Below are 21,183 nucleotides of genomic sequence, written 5' to 3' on the forward strand. Positions count from 1 at the left end.
AATTTTCCAAAGCTACCATTACAGTTTGAACTTGCTGTTTTTCAACTTTACAGAAAAGAAGCAAATCATCGACAAACATCAAATGAGAAATTCTTGGACCCCCTATAGAAACCGCAACCGGCTTCCACAAGTCCTTATCAACTTGCTGATTAATAGAACAGGACAATCTCTCCATACACAACACAAACAGATACGGTGATATAGGATCTCCTTGCCTAAGACCCCTGCTCGGAGTAAAGCTATTTAATCTATCCCCATTCCAGAGGATAGACAGTGAGGAAGCAGTGACACAACGCATAATCAAATTGACTGTCGGAGGAAGAAAGCCAAAACTCACCAGGGTTTGTTTCAGAAATCCCCAATACACTCTATCGTACGCTTTCTCCAAATCAATCTTAAAGGCCAGGGTGCCTTTCTTTGACTTTGTCTTCTTCATGAAATGGAGAATCTCTTGTGCTACAATGATGTTGTCTGGGGTTCCTCTCCCCGGGATAAACCCTCTTTGAAGGGGCCCAATAATCTCTTTGAGATGGGGACGAAGTCTATTGACCAGGACCTTCGTTATAACTTTGTAAACCACATTACAGAGACTAATTGGTCGGAAATCCTTCATGGAAACCGGGTTTTCTACCTTTGGAATAAGAACCACAAGAGTTTCCATCATCCTTGGATCCATATCCAAACCAGAGAACGCATGACGAACCATAGTCAAAACATCAAAACCAACAATCTTCCAGTATTCTTTAAAGAAGAAAGCCTGAAACCCATCAGGGCCCGGCGCCTTAAAAGAATGCATACTGAAAACAACCGACTTAACTTCTTCCAGAATAACTGGCGCTGTGAGGCTACAACAGGCTTCATCATTCAAGGAAGGCAGCGGCACATCACCAAGACAACCTAAGTCTACATCCTCCGACTGGCAGAATAGGCGTTTATAGAAGGATTCAGCTTCCCTTCTAAGGACATCCGGGTCCGTTTCCCACACCCCATCTTGAAGAAAGAGACCATGAATCTTATTATGCTTTCTCCGCACAAGAGTCTGGACATGAAAGAACTTGGTATTTTTATCCCCAAATTTTACCCACTGCTCTCTGGATTTTTGAAACCATAGAAGTTCCTCCTGCACAAGCGTGTTATTAAATTCCTCAATCAGCTGTTTTTCTTTTTGCCGCATAGACAAATCTTCCATTACTTCAACTCGCTTCTGAAGGAAATTAATCTGTCTCTCCAATTTGCATTTCTTAACGAAAATGTTGCCGAATACTTTAGAATTAAACTCCAAAGAGTTCTTCTGCATTTCTGAAAGCTTGCCATGCATCTCTCTGTAGCTAGCCTGCCATGACTGGTTCACAATATCTCTATACCCCGGATAAATTGCCCAAACTGCAATAAACCAAAAAGGTCTATATATATATATATATATATATATATGTATTTATAGGTATCATTTATATATATATTTTTTTAAATAATCAACTATAATTTTTTTTAAAAAGATAATCAAACTTTTTTACCGTAACGTAATAAATTTTTTCATAAACTTAAAATCGGTCACCATATATTTATTACATTTATATTTTACTTTGATTATAATTATTACTTATTTGATTATAATAAATATTAAAGATTCAATTTATTTGTTATCTTATACTAGAAGAATGTTTTACATTTTAAAAAAATTTATACTAAAGTTTAACTAATATATATTTATTATAATTTTATATATTTAATATATAAAAAATAAATTAATATAATAAATTACACTAATTTAAAAAATTCAATCAATTATAACTCAAATGATATAATTTTATTTTTTCAACTAAAAATTTCGAATTCTAATTTCACTCTTGACTTTATCTTTAGGGAAAAAAAAAATAGCGAATTGGTTCCGATCGGGTCGGGTTGTTGAAGTGAGAGACAGAGCTGAGCTGATCAGCTGACATAGCTTGCAACTTGCATGTTGAAGTTTTGCCGTTAATGGCTTCCTGCACTTTCGTGGTACACTCTACTCTCTCTCCTCTCTTCATTTGATTCAACACAATTCTACACATTATTGTTATGCAATATATCCTCAACCAATCTTCTTCTACAACACACCACATCTTCACGGATTATCCACCTACTAATTTCACTCACATACTACTCAAAGTATCAATAAAATATCTGTGAACTTTGACTGACTTTATTTCCTTCGACTAATTTATTAATGCATTCAGCCATTCACGCTATTCTTCTTTGTTCTGCTGCTTTTTTTTTTTTTTTGAAATGTTTTATACTTTGTTGTGTGTAGAACTCTTGGCATTCACCACAGGTTGCTCCAATTTTAGGTTTCAAACAAGTTAGGATTTTGACTCCTCTGTTTTCGGATTTGGATAGAAAGAATCAAAGGCACGTTTTTTTGAACATGCAGCACTCCCAGTGTGTTTCTGGAATCGGGAGTGGAACCACGCACATTTCTGACGCCAAAATTCCGCATGTGCTCACTGTCGCTGGCTCTGATTCAGGGGCCGGTGCCGGAATCCAAGCGGACCTTAAAGCTTGCGCCTCCCGCCATGTCTTCTGTTCAACTGTCATAACGGCTGTTACTGCACAAAACACTGTTGGAGTCCAGGTTCATTTTCATATAACAGTCTTGAATGAATTTAATAGAGATAGAGTCCAATTAAGTTTATGTATTATGTTATACTAAGTCACTATCATATATGATCTCAACAACCTGATAACTGATTCTGTTATGGAGTTGATTGTCAAGTCACTGCACTAACTAATCTTAATTAGACTCTATCTCTATTAGGGTGTTGACTTTAATTTTTTTATTTTGGTCAAAACAAAGCATTAAGTTCTCTAGGTTGAAAATGAACTTTTACCTACTTTTATTTTCATGGATAGTCAATTATAATTCTGATTTTAACAGTAATGCTAATGATTACTTGAGCTTTGCATTCCTTTTGGTGATTGTCTTCTCATTTCTCATATATGTGACGATTGCCAGGGAGTGGAGATATTGCCTGATGATGTTGTGGCTGAGCAATTGAAGTCTGTGCTCTCTGATATGCATGTTGACGTGGTAAGTTGAAATAGGAATCCGCATCTCATGAAATAATATCTGAATACAAGTGCTAGTTATTAATGTGAGGAACTGAAACGTGCTCAATTTTTAGGGAGAGATGATGGCCCTGCATTGTGGTATTGTGAAAATTTTATATATGTATTACTATAAAGTGGAGAAATAGGCAAATATCACTCATTATCATTCCTCCTTACATGTTGTTCTCTTGGATATACCCTGAGGTTTTGCTTCACAATAGTTGCTAACATATTTTTTTGCTCCTGAGCTAATTATCATTGTCATGTCCCTAGGTCAAAACTGGAATGTTGCCTTCCCTTAGGGTAGTGAAGGTCCTATGTCAGAGCCTTAGGAAATTTCCAGTGAAAGGTATGCACCTGGAGCAAAAATCTAATGTGTGTTCAATTGCAAATGGGAATAACTGCCATTCTAACTATTTTTTTGCTGAAGGCAGCTATTGTGGTTGATCCTGTCATGGTATCTACCAGTGCAGATGTACTTGTCGGTCCTTCTGTTCTTGCTGGATTTCGGTATGTGTTTTAGAAACTGAAGTATGAAACATTTCATTTGTATTCAAAACAAGATTTCAAATGAATATCGCTATTTGATTTCCTTTTATTGCTTGGTTTCTGTATGCAGGGAGGAACTCTTTCCCATGGCTGATATTGTAACCCCAAATATAAAGGAGGCATCAGTCTTACTTGGTGATGTGCCATTGAAATCAGTTTCTGATATGCGTAGAGCTGCAAAACTGATACATGATATGGGTCCGAGGTTTGTATTGTTTGAACTTCCAAACAAAGTAAAATCATATTTTACTTGCATTATGGTGGTTTGTCTCCCACACTGATTACCATTCATTTGCCTATGCTTTAAGTAACTTAAGGAAGCCTATATTTCATTTATAGTGAGATAAACATCCAGAAATTGTATGGCTATGAATTTTGGGCTGAAGGTGAACCTTCATAGTCAAAACATCTTACACCAGACATAATTGTAACAACATCTGACTGTATTATAGTAGCATTACATTGATTTCATTTCGTTGGAGGGAAACATACACTTGGTAATATTTTTATCTAAATGACTCATACTGTATCAGGAATATGGACTTAGAGAGTTAGAGTTCTTTTTTTGCAAACTCTTCTGAAAAATTGCATTGCATGTGGGAAATAAAGTGATTTTTAATTGAATATCTGGTTGGCCCTGAAAGCCTGAGCGGTATATCTGAGCTGAGAATTTAGGTTATTGAAGTGTTTACCTTAAGTGAACTTCTGATAATTAATTTTCATTGCAGGAATGTACTCATCAAAGGTGGTGATCTTCATGCATCATTAGATGCTATTGATGTTTTCTTTGATGGTAATATTAAGTCTTTGATTCTATTTACATAACAGCCAAATAAAAACTAAACTATACAAGACTCAACAACTTGTTTCCTTTACATCTTCCTAATGTATGTTCCATCCACTTTAAAAATGAGCTCCATCTAGGTTTTGAGTTTTGCAGGTGAGGAATTTTATGAGCTGTGTTCATCGCGTGTAAAAACCTGCAATACACACGGTACTGGTTGTACTTTGGCGTCATGCATAGCAGCAGAGCTGGCTAAAGGATCGTCAATGTTGTCAGCAGTTAAGGTTTGTCCAGCTGTCTGAGTTCACATTAATAGTACCTCATTTGACAATATCCATCTATCCCTTTCTCCATTTTAGTTTCCTTTGTAGATAAAATTAAGAAGCAGAAACTGAAAATATATAAAAGAACATATAGATGACATATGCTAATATGATAAGATATCTACATATATGGATGTTGACAGGTAGCTAAACGTTTTGTTGAGACTGCCTTGGATTACAGCAAAGACTTGGTCATTGGAAATGGACCCCAAGGACCTTTTGACCCTCTTTTGGCACTTAAGAATATCAATCGAAGTTCTTATAGGCAGGAGAGATTGTTTAATCCAAATGACTTGTTAGTATATGCTGTAACGGATTCAAACATGAATAAGAAGTGGGGTCGTTCCATTGCTGAAGCCGTTAAAGCTGCTGTAGAAGGAGGTGCTACCATCATTCAATTAAGGTTTGTTTTTTCAAAATCTCCTTTGCTTGCCTTTGTATTATGATGATATGCTAAGCCAACCATACTAAAGAAATGCAAATATAATTTTTTTTTTTAATTATGAAAGTTCTTTTTGCAGTATGTTTCTTGTAATTTTTATATATTTGTTCCTTGTAATTCCTACCCATGTCTCACAATTCAATCAACATGAGGCCATCCTCTAAAGGGGAGCATTAAATATTTGCATAAGGCTATCCTCTGTGTTATTATTTATTTCCCAGTCTCCATAGTAATTCTGTCGTGGCTTCATTATATATGTGTGTAAGGTGAAATTCCAGGTCAACGATTGCTTGCCCCAATTTTTTTTTTTGGTGGTCGCTCGTGCTTGTAAATTTAGACATTTTTGTTGTGGCCTCTTCCTCTCTTTAATTAAGTGTCTTTTGATGCATAGTTGTTAGGACTTGATCATGGCCACTAATCACCTAAACCTGCCTTTACGTTTGTAATTCAGGGAAAAGGATGCTGAGACAAGGGAGTTTATTGAGTCAGCCAAAGCATGTCTTAAAATATGTCATTCCTATGGAGTACCTCTACTTATAAATGATCGCGTAGATGTGGCCCTTGCTTGTGATGCTGATGGTGTTCATGTTGGTCAATCTGATATGCCTGCACGTCTTGCTAGAAGGCTCCTAGGCCCTGAAAAGATTATCGGAGTATCATGCAAGACACCGGAGCAGGCCGAACAAGCATGGATCAATGGTGCTGATTACATTGGTTGTGGTGGTGTATATCCCACCAGCACAAAGGCAAACAACCGCACCATAGGCTTGGATGGATTGGGGGAGGTATGTAAGGCCTCTAAACTTCCTGTGGTGGCAATTGGTGGCATTGGTCTTTCAAATGCTCATGATGTCATGGAACTTGGTCTACCAAATCTTAAAGGTGTTGCTGTTGTTTCGGCTTTATTCGATAGAGAATGCATTTTAACCGAGACAAGGAACTTGCACTCAGTGGTAAGTGGGGCAGCATTGTTGGTAAAATGAAGACATACGGCATTCTATATAAAAGGATTGGTTAGAATAGGGCCCAGTTGCTTTTCACCTATAATGGAACTAAATAGCTGCAGAATCTTTATGGCTCAGCCTAAATTTGTAAATGCAGATTTCAAAAGTAATGAAATGCATTATGAAAGCATAGTGGGCCAACACAATATATATATTTGCAGGTACATTAATTGTCCTTGTTACTTGTTAGATGTCCATGCCATTATAGGTTGAATAATATTGCAGTTTTTTTGCATCGGATAATACATTTTGAAGGTATAGGGAGTAAAACAAATTTGTGGCATAAATTGCATTCTTTACTGAAAATAATTAGACAACTACTGAGAAGTAATTAGCTGCCTAACCAAATAGAAAACTATTGTTCTTTCAACAAAATAAAGAGTCATTCCGTTGCTATCTTGTCATTCCCACTTCTCCAAAGGCAGAAAGGTTAGTTGGCTTTTCCATGCTAACATTCTCATTCTATTCTTGTTATCCCCACTCTTGCCATCACTTTCACAACTCACACACACATTTTTAAAGATAAAGTAGATGCAAACACCATTGATTAGATGACTATGGGAAGCAACCTGCATGAATTGATGTGAGGAGAGCATGTTGTGTCTGAGGGGAAAATTAAGTTTAATTTTTTCACAAACCAATCGTACAACTAAAGCAGTATTTTTAAGCTAGGAGACACTTCATAACAAACAAAAAAATCTAAACACAACTTCATAGATATAACACGGTCATAATTAACAACCTTGTACAAATATTAAAAGGGGGAGGGGGAAAAGAAAGAAAGAAAGAGAAAAAGGGGGGGGGGGGGATTCTACAGCCATTATTCAACTGTGTCCTATGGTGAAAACTGAATTTTATACATATGGGCAAAAACACTTTTGTACTTAGTTGACTTAACCAAGAGCAAAGGGAACCAAGAAACTATTCTACTATCCAAGAATCAAACTGTTTACTTTTAACTAACATGAAACTCTCCACTAGCTTGTGCCTCCTTGACCCTTTTTTCATATTCGTCTTCTTCTACCTCGGCTTCTTCTTCTTCTTTTGCTTCATCTTCCTCCTCTTCTCCCCCCCATCCAAATCCTCCAACTGACCTGGAAGCTGGCGGAGGAGTTTTGGCCTCCTCGACAATTTTCATGATGTCCTCTATACTCTGAAGAGAAAAGGTCGGGTTCTCTTTTCTATAGTAGACAGCTTGAGCCATTTCTGTCAATTCCCTAGGCAAGTTCTTTAAGAACCATGGGTGTGACTTGATCTCCTTAATGGTGATTCTCTGCAGTAAATCACAATAGAATGATAACTCATTTCCCACAATCCACGAATGACGGGAGTTGGCCTAGCAGCCTTACACTCCTCAAATTGGTGCATGACTCTTATTAGTCCATGTTTGAAATTACAACAAAAAATACAACATAAAACTATGATTAAGAATCTTGTGGATTTAACAAGGCATAGCTTTAAATTCGACAAAATTAATTAAAAACATCTCGGTCAATAGATACATAAAAGAGCAAATTCGGCCTCAGATGATATTTAGCAGCAAAGTATGTACATACCCTAGCTGGATTAGCCACAAAAATGCGAGATAGAAGATGCCTACAGTCTTGAGATACGTGAACATAGTCTGGGATCATATATTGGACAGCCATAATTCGCTGCATAAGATTAAGAATATAATGAGTAAGAAGAGTCAACATTAAATCTATCAACTGGCGCCATTAAAACGAATATTACATTTATGGTTTTCCTGAAATTTTTGGGATCCTCTTGGTCCTCAAATGGGTATGCTCCAACTAGCATTACATAAAGAGTCACTCCACATGACCATACATCTGCCAACTGAACAAACACAAAATAGAATAGAATAATAAAAAAATGAACACCATTGGCATATAATGCACATAAAATTCATCAAGCAAGATTTATTCTTTATAGGGTTAAATCCTGGTGAAGTGTGGGTATATAAGGTATAGGACTTTCCAATCACAATAAATAGCTTTTGTGGTGTGACACTCTCGGTCCAATCACAATAAATAGCTTTTGTGGTGTGGCTCTCTCAAAGTTCTTTCAGTGTCGAGTGTTTTTTTCTGACTCTGACATTTGTAAAAGAGGTTACAGAGTCATTGAAGCATCCACAATAAAAATCAACAGAAGTTATACAACACTTGCTAAATATTTTATATAAACACAGCTCCAGATTTTGCCATGTAAAAGTGGGTATAGTAGGTGGCAATGTGAAATGTGTAAGCCAAAATGCAGAACAAACACAATCATGGCCCTTTCCTTGGATGGCTAAATTTTGAACAACCATTTGAAAATTAAAAGAATTCATCATAAGGCACTTGGGCTTCATAAAATTAGGACCTCGCATTCCAAACTACCCAATTCACACATTAAATTTATCCATATTATTCCACAACTGAAATATTGAAGCATCATGCCATCAAACCTGATGCACATCAAGAATTACTTGTGACTCAATTGCGAGAACCATGTTGCTTGATGGCCTTGCGCCAAGAGAACTAATTAACAACCATTTTATTTCTTATCTTTCATCTAACAAAGAGAGGCACATGTGTATTGAACCATTCCATCACAATCTGGATCTTAATCAACCAGATTACCTTTCCATCATACTCTCTTCGTTGAAGAACCTCTGGTGCAATGTAGGCAGGAGTTCCCACTGTTGATTTAGGCCTTGAATGAAGCAGAGATGACTAGAAAAAGAAAGGTTATCATAAGCAAAATTTATGCTTTTAATAATTTATCTAAAACATTTGGGTATGATATCACTGCATAATTGAACCTTGGAATAACCAAAGTCACAAATCTTCAGACGAGGGGCAGGGCTGCCATCCAGTAAGGTATTCTCCAGCTTCAAGTCTCGATGGCAAATTTGCTGCAAAAGTAATGAAGTTAAATATATAGACCCCAAAGAGGTGTCAACAAAACATTATAACACATACCAAATCAAACAACCAATTAGAATAATTATTTCATTTACCATGGAATGGCAGTAGCTAACTCCAGAGATGAGCTGCTGGAAGAAATACCGAGCCTAAAAATTTGAAAGATGCAACAAGTCAACAACAACGAGAAACAGTTCGTAGATTCTTCCCATACTTAGTGGGATTTAAAGTTGGCCAAACACCTTGATGCTCTTATCCTACACTCACTAAACAATGGTTAAAGATCAAGATTTATGACAATTGAAATATTACACTCACTAAACAATGGTTAAAGATCAAGATTTATGACAATTGAAATATGGAGCTCTGAATTTTAGAAGAGTGCAAACCTCATCTTCACTAAATCTTCCAGCATTGCAAATTCGCTCGAAGAGCTCTCCTCCAGCTGCATACTCCATCACTATTCCAAGATGTGTAGGAGTCAAAACCACCTGCAAAGTTAAAATCCACTATTAAACAACCTGAACTATGAATATTATACAATTTATGAACACTACACAATTCAATCTCACAGACCTCCTTGAACCGAATGATATTCGGGTGGCGAAGGCTTCTGTGGTTTATGATTTCCCTTGCAACATTTTCATCAATCTGCAAAAGCATCAATTTTTTTATAGTGATCTCCACAGGCACAGCAAACACACCTGACAGAATAAATCAAAGCCCAAGATACACATGCTGACATGTTTTTTCTCTCCTAGAGTAAATTTAGCTTCTTAAAATGTGAAGTACCGCTTCAAAATAATGCTAGTGGCTATTTCATGTTAAGATTTTATAATTTTTAAATAAAGAGAAGATTTTTGAGGACAAACCTTGTGACCCCTTTCAATGTATTTCATAGCAACAAGCTCCTTGGTCTCTTTGTGGCGCATAAGCCTTGCCACCCCGAAATTCCCAGATCCTATATCCTTCACCAGCTCGTACTTTTCCATACTCCTTCTCCTTCTCTCGAATCAACCAACACGCGGAGAAAGTTCACAGCTTCCGGTTCCACCGAGATAACCCCAAACGCCGAAACAAGATCTCAGAGAAGAGAGAGAAAAATCCGAAATTGGAGAAAAGAGAATGAAGCAGAGAAGAAAGAGAGTGAAGGTAGTGGGGATTTGGGAGAGTTTCCAAGGGAAGCAAAGAATCGTGTGCGCAATTCGAAGCTAAATTAGGATTTGATTTATTTAATTAATCAAATATTAGTTATTTATTACTGCTGATTATTGTTGATTTGGTTCATGGAAGAGGTGTTAAAAAGTGATGATTAAAAAATTGAACAGAACGGAGAGTGGGAACAGAAGAACGCATGTGGAAGGGAAGGGAAGAGAGAGAAAGGAATACCGTATCGAATACGTATGTATGTACGTCTATGTATCTGTGAGTGCACTCATTCTCTTCTTACAATCTTACTTGTTGTTACTTCCCTTTCAAAAAGGATAAATTAATGTAACAAGAATCTTATCAATACCATCAATCTCTGTTATTATATTATATTTTAGGAGCAAACTCTATCAGTATTACTCATCTTTTTAATTATGATTTTTTTTTTCCAATACTTTTATTCATATACTAAACATTTTTAATATTTGTATAAAAATATAGTTATTATTGATTAGTTTTATACTTAAATTTTTTAATTAATAAAACAAATAATATATATTAATTATTAATAAAATAATAATACAAAATAATATTTATTATAAAAAAGTACATGTAACGAGGTTTTTGTTTTTAAGGGATAAGATCTTTGAAAACCAGTCAACTTACCGAGTATTTTACCCTTTTTTTTGGTTAACCGCTATGATTGTATTTTAATAATATGTTGTTGCCCTTTAATTTATGGAGACTATTTGAATAAAGACATTTAAAAATATTTTTTTTTAAAGATGTTTATATATTTTATGATATTATTAGATATTTTTATTAAATCGATTAATAATTTAATTTTAATAAATCTATAATAAATTCAATTGTTCATACTATAATTATTATATCCGATTTGATTCGATCAATTTACACAATCTAAACCGAATTATGTTTAAATTTTTTGATAAAAAGATAAATATATCCTTAATTTTTTAAGAAAAAAACAAAAAAAATTATAATCTAATGAGTTATGTAAATTAGTCGGTTCGATCAGATCAGATAATAATTAAATTTATTATTACTGTTATAAAAAATCGATTTTATTCTAATTTGTTAAAAAATTAAAAAATAATCAATTTATTAATACGTTTAATAATAATACGACACATAAATATTTTTATAAATATAATAGTATCCTCCTTAATTTATAGTAGACAACTAAGGGAGTGGATTTGCATGAGCGCAAAGCACAATGTTTGATTAGTCATGACACATGAAGTCGGCAATAAATTTTTTTAATTATTAAAAAAATTAAAAGTATAAAATATAATTTTTATTTTTTATTATTTATTTATATTTATTTTTTATTTTATTTATAAAATTAATAATAAAAAAATTATACTTTATTCTCTCCATTATTAAAATAAATTGAAAAGATCTATTTCCCATGAGATGTTGACAATAGGAGGTGAAGGAAATCCAAGTATCCAACAAAGGCAATAAATAATTAATAATAATAATCATGCAATTTGATTTTTGTTTTCTTCCACATCTGCTTCTGGAATTCGCTTTTCCAATTTTATAAGCTATTTATATGATATGACATGATATTATGATTAGAGGATAGAGAATGACATTTTGAAGCGTGCTTCTTTTTCTCACCTTTCGCATTTGACTAACCCGTTTATGGCTGCCTAATCAAATTGGTCTACTACCACTTAGAAAAGGATTATTTAAAGTACAAAATTTGTAAAATAAAAAATTAATTATTATTAAATTTATAATTTTATCGTATATAAATTTCATAATTTTAATTTAAGGATAATTATTTTTTTTATTTTATTAACTCTTATAATTTTAAAAAAGTTGATCTATTAACTCATTTGAATATGACAAATAATTTAAATTTGTCTTTCCATTAATAAGTATTAGATATTCGAATTTCATTTTATACACATAATAATTTATTGACCAACTACAAAAAATTAATCTTTAACTTATTAAATTAAAAGATATTATAAAAAAAATAATTTGAATATGATGTAATTTTAGTATTTTACTTTCTGCTACCATTATTAACCGTGGTTTCATTATAATTCACTTTATCTAAAATATTGATTTGAATGAAAACAAATATATAAAAAATAAAATATTTTTATTAAATTTTAAATACGTTTGTATATATCTTTTAAAAAAAGTATTTTATTAAATAAATAATTTATTTTTTAAAAAATTAACAATACCTTAGTTTTAGAAAAAGAAAAAGCAAAAAAATATTTTTAATATTTAAAAATTTATTAAAAAATTTATCTAAATAAAAAATATTTTTTATGTATTAAAAATTATTTTTTTAAAATTATAAAAATATTAATTTTTTTAAAAGTAAATTCAGACCTAAAATCTCATTTGAAATATTATTTTTAACTAAATGTGTATAATATGGTTAGCCATCTTTATTACTGACAATAGTGAATGAGAAAATCACAAAAATACAAGTAAACCACGTTTTCTATATATATTATTAGTGTGTTAAGGATACTAGTTAAATATATTTAAAAAAAATAGTTTTTATAAAAAAATAAAATAAAAACCAATATCTTTATTTTTCTATATATTCAATCTATTGAAAAAAACTAATTTTTATAACCAATGCTTTTGTTGCGATCTTTAGCCAAATTCTATCTGTTGTAAAATAAATAAGGAAGAGATAATAAAATAAAATATAAATAGAAAAATACTACTATCAGTATTTATTAATACTATTATACTACTATAAAGATAATATTATATTAATAGTATAAGAAGAAAAAAAAGTAAAGAAGTGCTTTATTGTATAAAAAAGAGAGAGAGCGAATATTTGTTGTTAATATTGTTGTGTGTATTGTCTGGTACCATACCTCCTATTTATACATGTATAGGGTTCATATTTTCAACCTTTATTAAATGTGAATTCTTTCTTGGTAACATGAATACTGAGTCACCCATGATATTAATGGGCATCCATATCCCTTGTGTTTATCACAACACTCTCATTTGGATGACCATTTAGGATTATTGCCTCGTTAAAATTTTACTAAAGAAAAACCCAATGAAAAAAAAAAAACCTTAGTGAAGGAAAAAGAGTACAATATCCTTTGTGATGGGGACTGCCTCATTAAAAACCTTGTCAAGAAAAATTCAATGGGAAAAGAACCTGACCAAAGAAAAAAAGAGTATAGTCTTCCCCTCTTGTCGACATCATTTAATGTCTCGAAATCGGCGCATCCCAATCTCATGTACCAATCTTATTTCAGTCCCATTTCTTTTCTGTAAAGACATAATTTATCGAGATCTCGTCATTTTCACAATTTTAAGGTACCTGAACGTCTTCTGGCGTTAAAACTATATCAGAATTTTGGACAACTGCAGGTGTCTTTACTATGTCTTTTTCAACAGGAATAGTATTTACCTCTTTTCTTTTTCGAGGATTTTTGTCTTTGGAACCGACAGGCCTGCCACGCTTCTGGTGTGTATTTGCTTTGGTGGCAATTTGTCCAACTGGGACATCAATTTGAATTGGGGCATTTTTCACTGGTATATAAGATTTGGTTATCCTCTTTGTATCGAAAAATACATCAGACAATTTATTTGCTATTCTTTGAAATGTATAATCTTTTGAACTTCTAGTTCACATTGCCCTAATCGAGGATCTAAATGCATCAAGGATGATGCATTCCAATTAAGTTCCTTTTCAGGAAGCTTATTCTCTCCCTCTAATGTTGGAAATTTTGATTCATCAAAATGATAATCCGCAAACCGGGATTTAAATACATCTCCAGTTTGTATCTCAAGATACCTCACTATAGAGGGAGAATCATATCCAACATATATTCCCAATTTTCTTTGGGGTCCCATTTTGGTGCGATTAGGTGGTGCAATAGGAACATATAACGCACATCCAAATATTATTAAATGGGAAACATTTGACTGCTGGCTAAAAGCTAATTGCATAGGAGAGAACTGATGGTAACTCGTTGGCTTCAAACGAATAAGTGCTGCGGCATGTAAAATAGCATGCCCCAAACCGAGGTTGGGAGATTTGTTCTCATAAGTAAGGGTCTAGCAATTAATTGGAGGCGTTTAATAAGTGATTCTGCTAACCCATTTTGTGTGTGAACATGAGCTACTGGATGTTCAATCACTATGTTCAACACTTATTCTATTAGCCATACAATAAGCATCAAATGCTTGGGAAGTAAATTCACCAGCATTATCAAGACGAATTACTTTGATTGGATTTTCTGGAAATTGTGCTTTTAATCGAATAATTTGAGCCAGTAATCTCGCAAACGCCAGGTTGTGAGAAGACAATAAGCACACATGTGACCATCTCGAAGATGCGTCTATTAGGACAATAAAATATCTAAAAGATCCACATGGTGGATGACAATGTCCACATATATCGCCTTGAATCCTTTCTAGGAATTCAGGGGACTCAAATCCAATATTTACTAGTGATGGCCTTAAAATTAACTTTCACTGAGAACATGCAGCACAACAAAATTCAATAAATTTAAGAATCTTTTGGTTCTTTAGTGAATGTCCATGGGAGTTTTCAATAATTCTTCGCATGAGAACATGCAGCACAACAAAATTCAATAAATTTAAGAATCTTTTGGTTCTTTAGTGAATGTCCATGGGAGTTTTCAATAATTCTTCGCATCATGGTTATTTCCGGATGACCCAGTCGGTCGTGCCAAGTTATGAATTCATTTGGGTTACTAAACTTCTGGTTTACAATGACATGTGATTCAATTGCTCTAATCTTGATATAATATAACCACATGAAAGTGAGGGTAATTTTTCTAATATAACCTTTTTATTTGAATCATGAGTTGTGATACATAAATACTCATGACCTCCCTCATTCATAGTCTCAATATGATATCCATTTCGGCGAATATCTTTAAAACTCAATAAGTTCCTTAGAGACTTGGTTGACAATAGTGCATTATTTATTATGAATTTTGTTCCACCGGGAAACAAAATTATAGCTCTTCCGGAACCTTCAATCACATTGCCTGAGTCAATAATAGTATTAACATATTCTTCTTTTGGCACAAGATGGGTAAAATATATATCACTTTTGAGAATGGTGTACGAACTTGCACTATCTGCAAGGCATACATTTTCATTATATATCCTTGCCATTTTCTTCAAAGACAAATAATAATAAAATGAGTAGCATACACAGTCAAATTGAATTCTTGATTGAAATTATTTTTCTAAAAAACACTGCACATAATGTCATATACTAAAATTTTATTTTAAAATTTGGCATATTCAAAGCATAAACATTAACATTTCATTGTTTTATATACATCACATTTGAAACTTAAATACATAGAAAATAAAACTTAACAATAAGTTCTTTACATTATTTATTTACATGGATACTTAACAATCCCACATATTAAACTATTCTATCATTGATCAAATGACCAATATTTCCTTTAGGATTCTCAAAGAAGTCAGATACATCATAATGAGTGGTGAAATTTTCAGCATCATTTGAAACAAAATTTGATTCCTTTCCTTTGTCATCCTTTTTCAAAGATGCTTGGTAAAGATTGACTAGGTGCCTTGGGGTATGACACGTACGTGACCAATGGCCCTTTCTACCACAATGGAAACACTTATCTTCTGTTGATTTATTTTGCCCAATATTTCTTTCTTTATCCCACTTCTGGTGAAAGCCTCTCTTCTGAACATAATTCATTTTCCTTCCATAATTTTTCTTATTATTAAAACCTTGCCATTTATCTCTTCTGGGGTAATTTGCCGCATTTACTTTAGGAAATGGGGCGGCGCCAGCTGGGCACGTTTCATGATTTTTTAAGAGCAACTCATTGTTGCGTTCAGCAACAAGAAAGCAAGAAATTAACTCAGAATATTTTTAAAATCCTTTTTCTTAATACTGCTGCTGTAGGAACACATTCGAGACATGGAAGGTCGAGAAAGTTTTCTCTAGCATATCATTGTCAATTATCTTTTCCCTACATAATTTCATTCGTAAGGTAATTCGAAACATTGTAGAATTATATTCATTTATTGATTTAAAATCCTGCAGACGCAAGTGCGTCCATTCATATCGGACTTGAGGAAGTATCACCGTTTTTTTATGATTATACCTTTCTTCAAGGTCTTTCCAAAGATCTGCAAGATCTTTTAATGTGAGATATTCATTTTTCAATCTTTCGTCAAGATGACGACGGCAAAAAATCATGGCTTTGGCTTTATCCTTCTGGGATGCATTATTTTCAGCCTTAATGGTATCTCCAAGATCCATTGAATCAAGATGGATTTCAACATCTAATATCCATGATAAATAATTATTTCCAGATATATCAAGAACATTGAATTCAAGATGAGAGAGTTTCGACATAATGAAAATTTGTTACCTGAGTCTTCCTAAAAATTTGATTAGAGTCTCGTGCTGATAACGTGTTATAAAATAAATAAGGAAGAGGTAATAAAATAAAGTATAAATAGAAAAATACTACTATCAGTATTTACCAATATTATTATACTACTATAAAGATAATATATTAATATTATATAGTAGTATACGAAGAGAGAAAGTGAAGAAGTGTTTTATTGTATAAGAAAGAGATAAAGAGAATATTTGTTGTTAATATTGCTTTGTGTATTGTCTCGTACCATATCCCCTATTTATACATGTATAGAGTTCATATTTTCAACCGTCTTTAAATGTAAATTTTTTTTTAGTAACATAAATACTGAATCACCCATAATATTAATGGACATCCATATTCTTTGTCTTTATCACAACGCTATCATTATTTTTTTTCCCTCTGTTTTCCGGTTTTCCCACATAATTTACCTTGATTTTTGATGGGAGCTAAAAGAGGCATTCTCATCGTTACTTTTCTTTTCAGGCCCTAAGGTCGAAACAAAATAGGAAACTAAACTAAATTAGCATTCAAGTTCAAGCAGTACAAGCTTTTTGTTTGGGTTTTGGTACCTTTGTTTTTGGTCGGATTCGCTTTTGTTAGTTCTTTTTTTTTTGTCTTGGGTTTTTTTTGGATGGGGACTACTAATGTGTATGTGGTGCTGGGCTGCTATTTCTAATATTAATATTAATAATTAAGGATTAGCTTTCTCATTGAGAAATGATTAAATGTTGGTACTTTATCCGTGGCTCTCCATTGCCAGTTTGCCACGGCTTCAAATCCTTCTGAGCTAAAGCTAATAATAATAAGCTCATAAAAAATGTGTTACTACTTTGCGTAAAGAAAGGGAAATTAATGACTTTAAATTGCATTATATTACAGCATGTCATGTTAATAATATAAATTCTAAGTACTAAATGGCGAGTTTGTAATCAATTACACCAATTGAAAAAAGAGATTAAAGGAGTGTTTGGTTAGTGTTGTTTTAACATAATGATACATATATTAATATACAAAAAAAAAAAAAAACATAAAAATATACAAAATCTGTAACATGTTCGATTATGATGTAGAAGGCATAATAATTTAATTCAAAAATTATTTTTTTCTCTAAATTATTACCACCATTTTTCTATTAGAGTTACTACTATCATCATACTTTCTACAACCATCACTATTTTATTTTTAAATTTGCTGAAAATTATAAAATTTGGTTGAATGATTTATTTGTCAAACTAAAGATATTCTTTTTTTGAGACAAAATCGTATGACATGAAAATCTCATGTACAGTTTCTTTTAGAAGGGTGTGATATTACTATCTATCAGGTATGAATAGATCAACCATTTTGAATTGTTACTGATTTCACACCAAGAACTAATTTGGACAACTTAAATATCTTAATATAACAACAACAAAGTCTTATCCCATTAGGTGGGGTCGGCTACATGAATCAAACCACGTTATTGAATTTTATCATATATCATGTCTATAGAGAGACTATTTACATATAGATCTCGTTTGACCATTTCGATAATGGTCTTCTTAGGTCTTCCTCTGCCTTTCGTCCCTAGTCCATCTTCCATCTCATCCACCCTCATAACTGGGTGTTCTGTCGATCTTCTTCTCACATGTTCGAACCACTTGAAACGCGATTCTACCATTTTTTCACAATAGATGCTACTCCAACTTTCTCTCTTATATCTTCTTTCCTTATTCTATTCAATCGTGTATGACTACTCATCCATCTTAACATCTTCATCTCTGCCACACTTAGTTTATGTTCGTGCTCCCCTTTGACCGTCCAACACTCTGTACCATAAAGTATAGCCGGTCTGATAGCAGTGCGATATAATTTACCTTTAAGTTTTAAAGACACTTTTTTGTCACATATAAAATCAAACGCACTCTGCCATTTTGCCCAATCTGCTTGGATTCTATGATTTATATCATGTTCAATCTCTCCATTATCATGTATGATGCACTCAAGATACTTAAAATTATTAACTTTTGGTAGGATGTTGTCTCCAATCTTCACCTCTATATTAGGGTTTTTCCTTCGCAGACCAAACTTACATTCTATATATTCCATCTTACTACGACTTATGCGCAGACCATACACTTCTAGAGTTTCTCTCCGTAACTCCAACTTATTATTTAGGTCTTCCCTTGACTCTCCCACAAAGATGATATCATCGGCAAAAAGCATGCACCATGGTTCATACTCTTGGATATGCTCTGTGAGTACTTTCAAGACTAATGTGAAAATGTATGGACTTAAAAATGATCCCTGGTGTAATCCTATACCAATAGAGAATTTCTCTGTCACTACTCACACCACCTTGAGTCTTCACACTAGTTGTAGCCCCATCATACATGTCTTTAATTGCACGAATATATGTGATCCTTACTCTCTTTTTTTCTAAAACCTTCCATAAGACCTCCCTTGGCACCCTATTGTATGCTTTTTTCCAAATTAATAAACACCATATGTAGATCTTTTTTATTACTACGATACCTCTCTATTATCCTTCTTAACATGTATATCACTTCAGTAGTGATCTGACTGGCATAAAACCAAATTGGTTTTCTGTTACTTGTGTCTTTTGTCTCAGCCTCCGTTCTATCACCCTTTCCCATAACTTCATGGTATGGTTCATGAGCTTGATCCCTCTATAGTTTTCGCAACTTTGTATATCCCCTTTATTCTTGTAGATAAGTATCAATGAGCTCTTTCTCCACTCATCTGTCATCTTCTTAAACCTTAAAATCTCATTAAAAAACTTGGTTAACCAACTGACGCCTTTCTCTCTAAGATCCTTCCAAACTTCAATCGGGATATTATCGGGTCCTACTGCTTTGCCATTTTTCATCTGCTTTAGAGCCTTTTCTACTTTGAAGTCTCGAATCCTTCGATAGTAGTCGAAGTTTTGAAGTTCTTCCCTCGTGCATAACTGATCAAGGTTCGAAAGAGTCTTCTGTCCTTCATTAAATAACTCGTAGAAGTAACTCTTTCACCTTTTATTGATCTTCTCCTATTGAGCCAACACCTTCCCGTCTTTATCCTTTTTGCACTTAACATGATCCAAGTCTCTCGTTCTTCTTTCACGGCTCTTGACAATTCTATATATACCTTTTTCTATTTCTTTCGTGCCTAAGAACTGGTAGAGACCCTCATATGCTCTTGTTCTTATTTTGCTTACAGCCACTTTTGTGTTTTTCTTAGCCGCCTTATATTTTTTCCAATTATCTGCATTGCGATACAAAAACCGCTCTTTAAAGCACACCCTTTTAGTCTTTATCTTTTCTTGTACACTCGCATTCCAGCACCAGGACTCCTTATCTCTTGGTCCTATCCCTCTAGATTCACTAAAACTTTCTTTTGCTGTTCTTCTAATAACTTCTGCCATCTCTCTCCACATTTCTTCTGCGCTTACGTTCCCATTCCACTTTGCCTCTTCTTCTACCTGTCTTAGGAAGCTTCTTTGTTCCTCATCTTTCATCCGCCACGACCTCGCATTGGGTTCTTCGTATGATGTTTTTTTGTCAACTTTTGTTCAACTCGAAAATCCATGACAAGCATCTTATGTTGTGTTAAACTTTCTTCCGGAATAATTTTACAATTAGTGCAAAATTTTCGGTCAACTCTCTTCAACAAGAAAAAGTCGATTTGAGAGTTTGTCATGCCACTCTTGTAAGTTATAAGATGTTTATTTCTCTTTTTAAAATATATATTTGCGATGAGGAGATCAAAAGTTAAAGAAAAGTTCAAAATAATTTTACCCTTGATATTGACCATCCCAAAATTATGGTCTCTATGAATATTTTTATATCCAGTAGTAGCTGCAAATAAAATAAAAGCCATCTAAACCGTAAAAGAATAAGAGGGTCAAAGAGAGAAAGAGATGACAGAAAAAAAAGATAGACATAAAAATGATGTTGATGTAAAAAATGAGTTAATGACTATGATAATTTACAAATAAAAAATAAAAAAAGGAATAGTGTTTTGATTTAAATATTATTTCAAGGCATTTATGTAATTATATAACACATCTTTTGTAATTCATCATAGTTTATAGTTTGCATAATTTAAATTTGACAAAGTATATATTTCATAAAAAAAATCTTTATTAAAATTTAAGCAAATGCACAAATAAGATAAGTCTTACAGTTCAGGAACATACGCCAAATTTATAACTTTTTCTTTAGATCTTTGTATTATTTGTACATTAAAAAAATCTACATTGAAGAGTTCCCTTAACTGAAAATGCCCAACTTCCATGCACATTTGTGTGTGTCTACTTTCATGCATATATAATTTTTATATATTAAGTTATTAACCACCAAATACATCACTTCAATATGCTAAATAAAGTAATTTGGTTCTCTAATTCAAATATATAACTAATTCTATATCGCCATATTCAAAAACGAAGAAATCATTTACATTTTCGTTAAAAAATATTCTATTTATTTTTTGTTCTCAATGTTGGGATAAGT

At 33.1% G+C, this 21,183-nt stretch overlaps 2 protein-coding genes across 7 annotated transcripts; one reads left to right on the forward strand and one right to left on the reverse strand.

The window, feature by feature from the left end:
• Nucleotides 1-1,857: 1,857 nt before the first annotated feature.
• TH1 (thiamine biosynthesis protein) lies at nt 1,858-6,316 on the forward strand. 6 transcript variants are annotated; one of them, XM_088485636.1, is made up of 11 exons: nt 1,897-1,998; nt 2,291-2,311; nt 2,411-2,611; nt 2,993-3,067; nt 3,361-3,436; nt 3,522-3,597; nt 3,707-3,841; nt 4,365-4,429; nt 4,577-4,704; nt 4,887-5,146; nt 5,637-6,316. In XM_088485636.1, the coding sequence occupies exons 1-11, from the start codon at nt 1,978-1,980 to the stop codon at nt 6,166-6,168; spliced, it is 1,590 nt and encodes a 529-aa protein (XP_088341762.1). In that variant the 5' UTR covers nt 1,897-1,977; the 3' UTR covers nt 6,169-6,316. The 6 variants fall into 6 exon arrangements, with proteins under 6 accessions (XP_088341759.1, XP_088341763.1, XP_088341762.1 ...); XM_088485634.1 differs by lacking the exon at nt 1,897-1,998 and adding an exon at nt 2,033-2,148; XM_088485633.1 differs by having other exon boundaries at nt 1,858-1,998; nt 2,291-2,611.
• Nucleotides 6,317-6,872: 556 nt separating this feature from the next.
• On the reverse strand, nt 6,873-10,597 carry LOC107638476 (serine/threonine-protein kinase SRK2A). The gene is made up of 9 exons (XM_016341776.3): nt 9,971-10,597; nt 9,675-9,749; nt 9,488-9,589; nt 9,194-9,247; nt 8,996-9,088; nt 8,814-8,906; nt 7,924-8,028; nt 7,746-7,844; nt 6,873-7,462 (listed from the first exon to the last, which is right to left on the reverse strand). Exons 1-9 carry the CDS (start codon nt 10,088-10,090, stop codon nt 7,145-7,147), a joined length of 1,059 nt encoding a protein of 352 aa, XP_016197262.1. The 5' UTR covers nt 10,091-10,597; the 3' UTR covers nt 6,873-7,144.
• Between the last annotated feature and the right edge of the window lie 10,586 nt (nt 10,598-21,183).

This window comes from Arachis ipaensis, chromosome B4 (genome assembly GCF_059453495.1).
Source record: "Arachis ipaensis isolate K30076 ecotype BB chromosome B4, ASM5945349v1, whole genome shotgun sequence".
Lineage (NCBI taxonomy): Eukaryota > Viridiplantae > Streptophyta > Magnoliopsida > Fabales > Fabaceae > Arachis > Arachis ipaensis.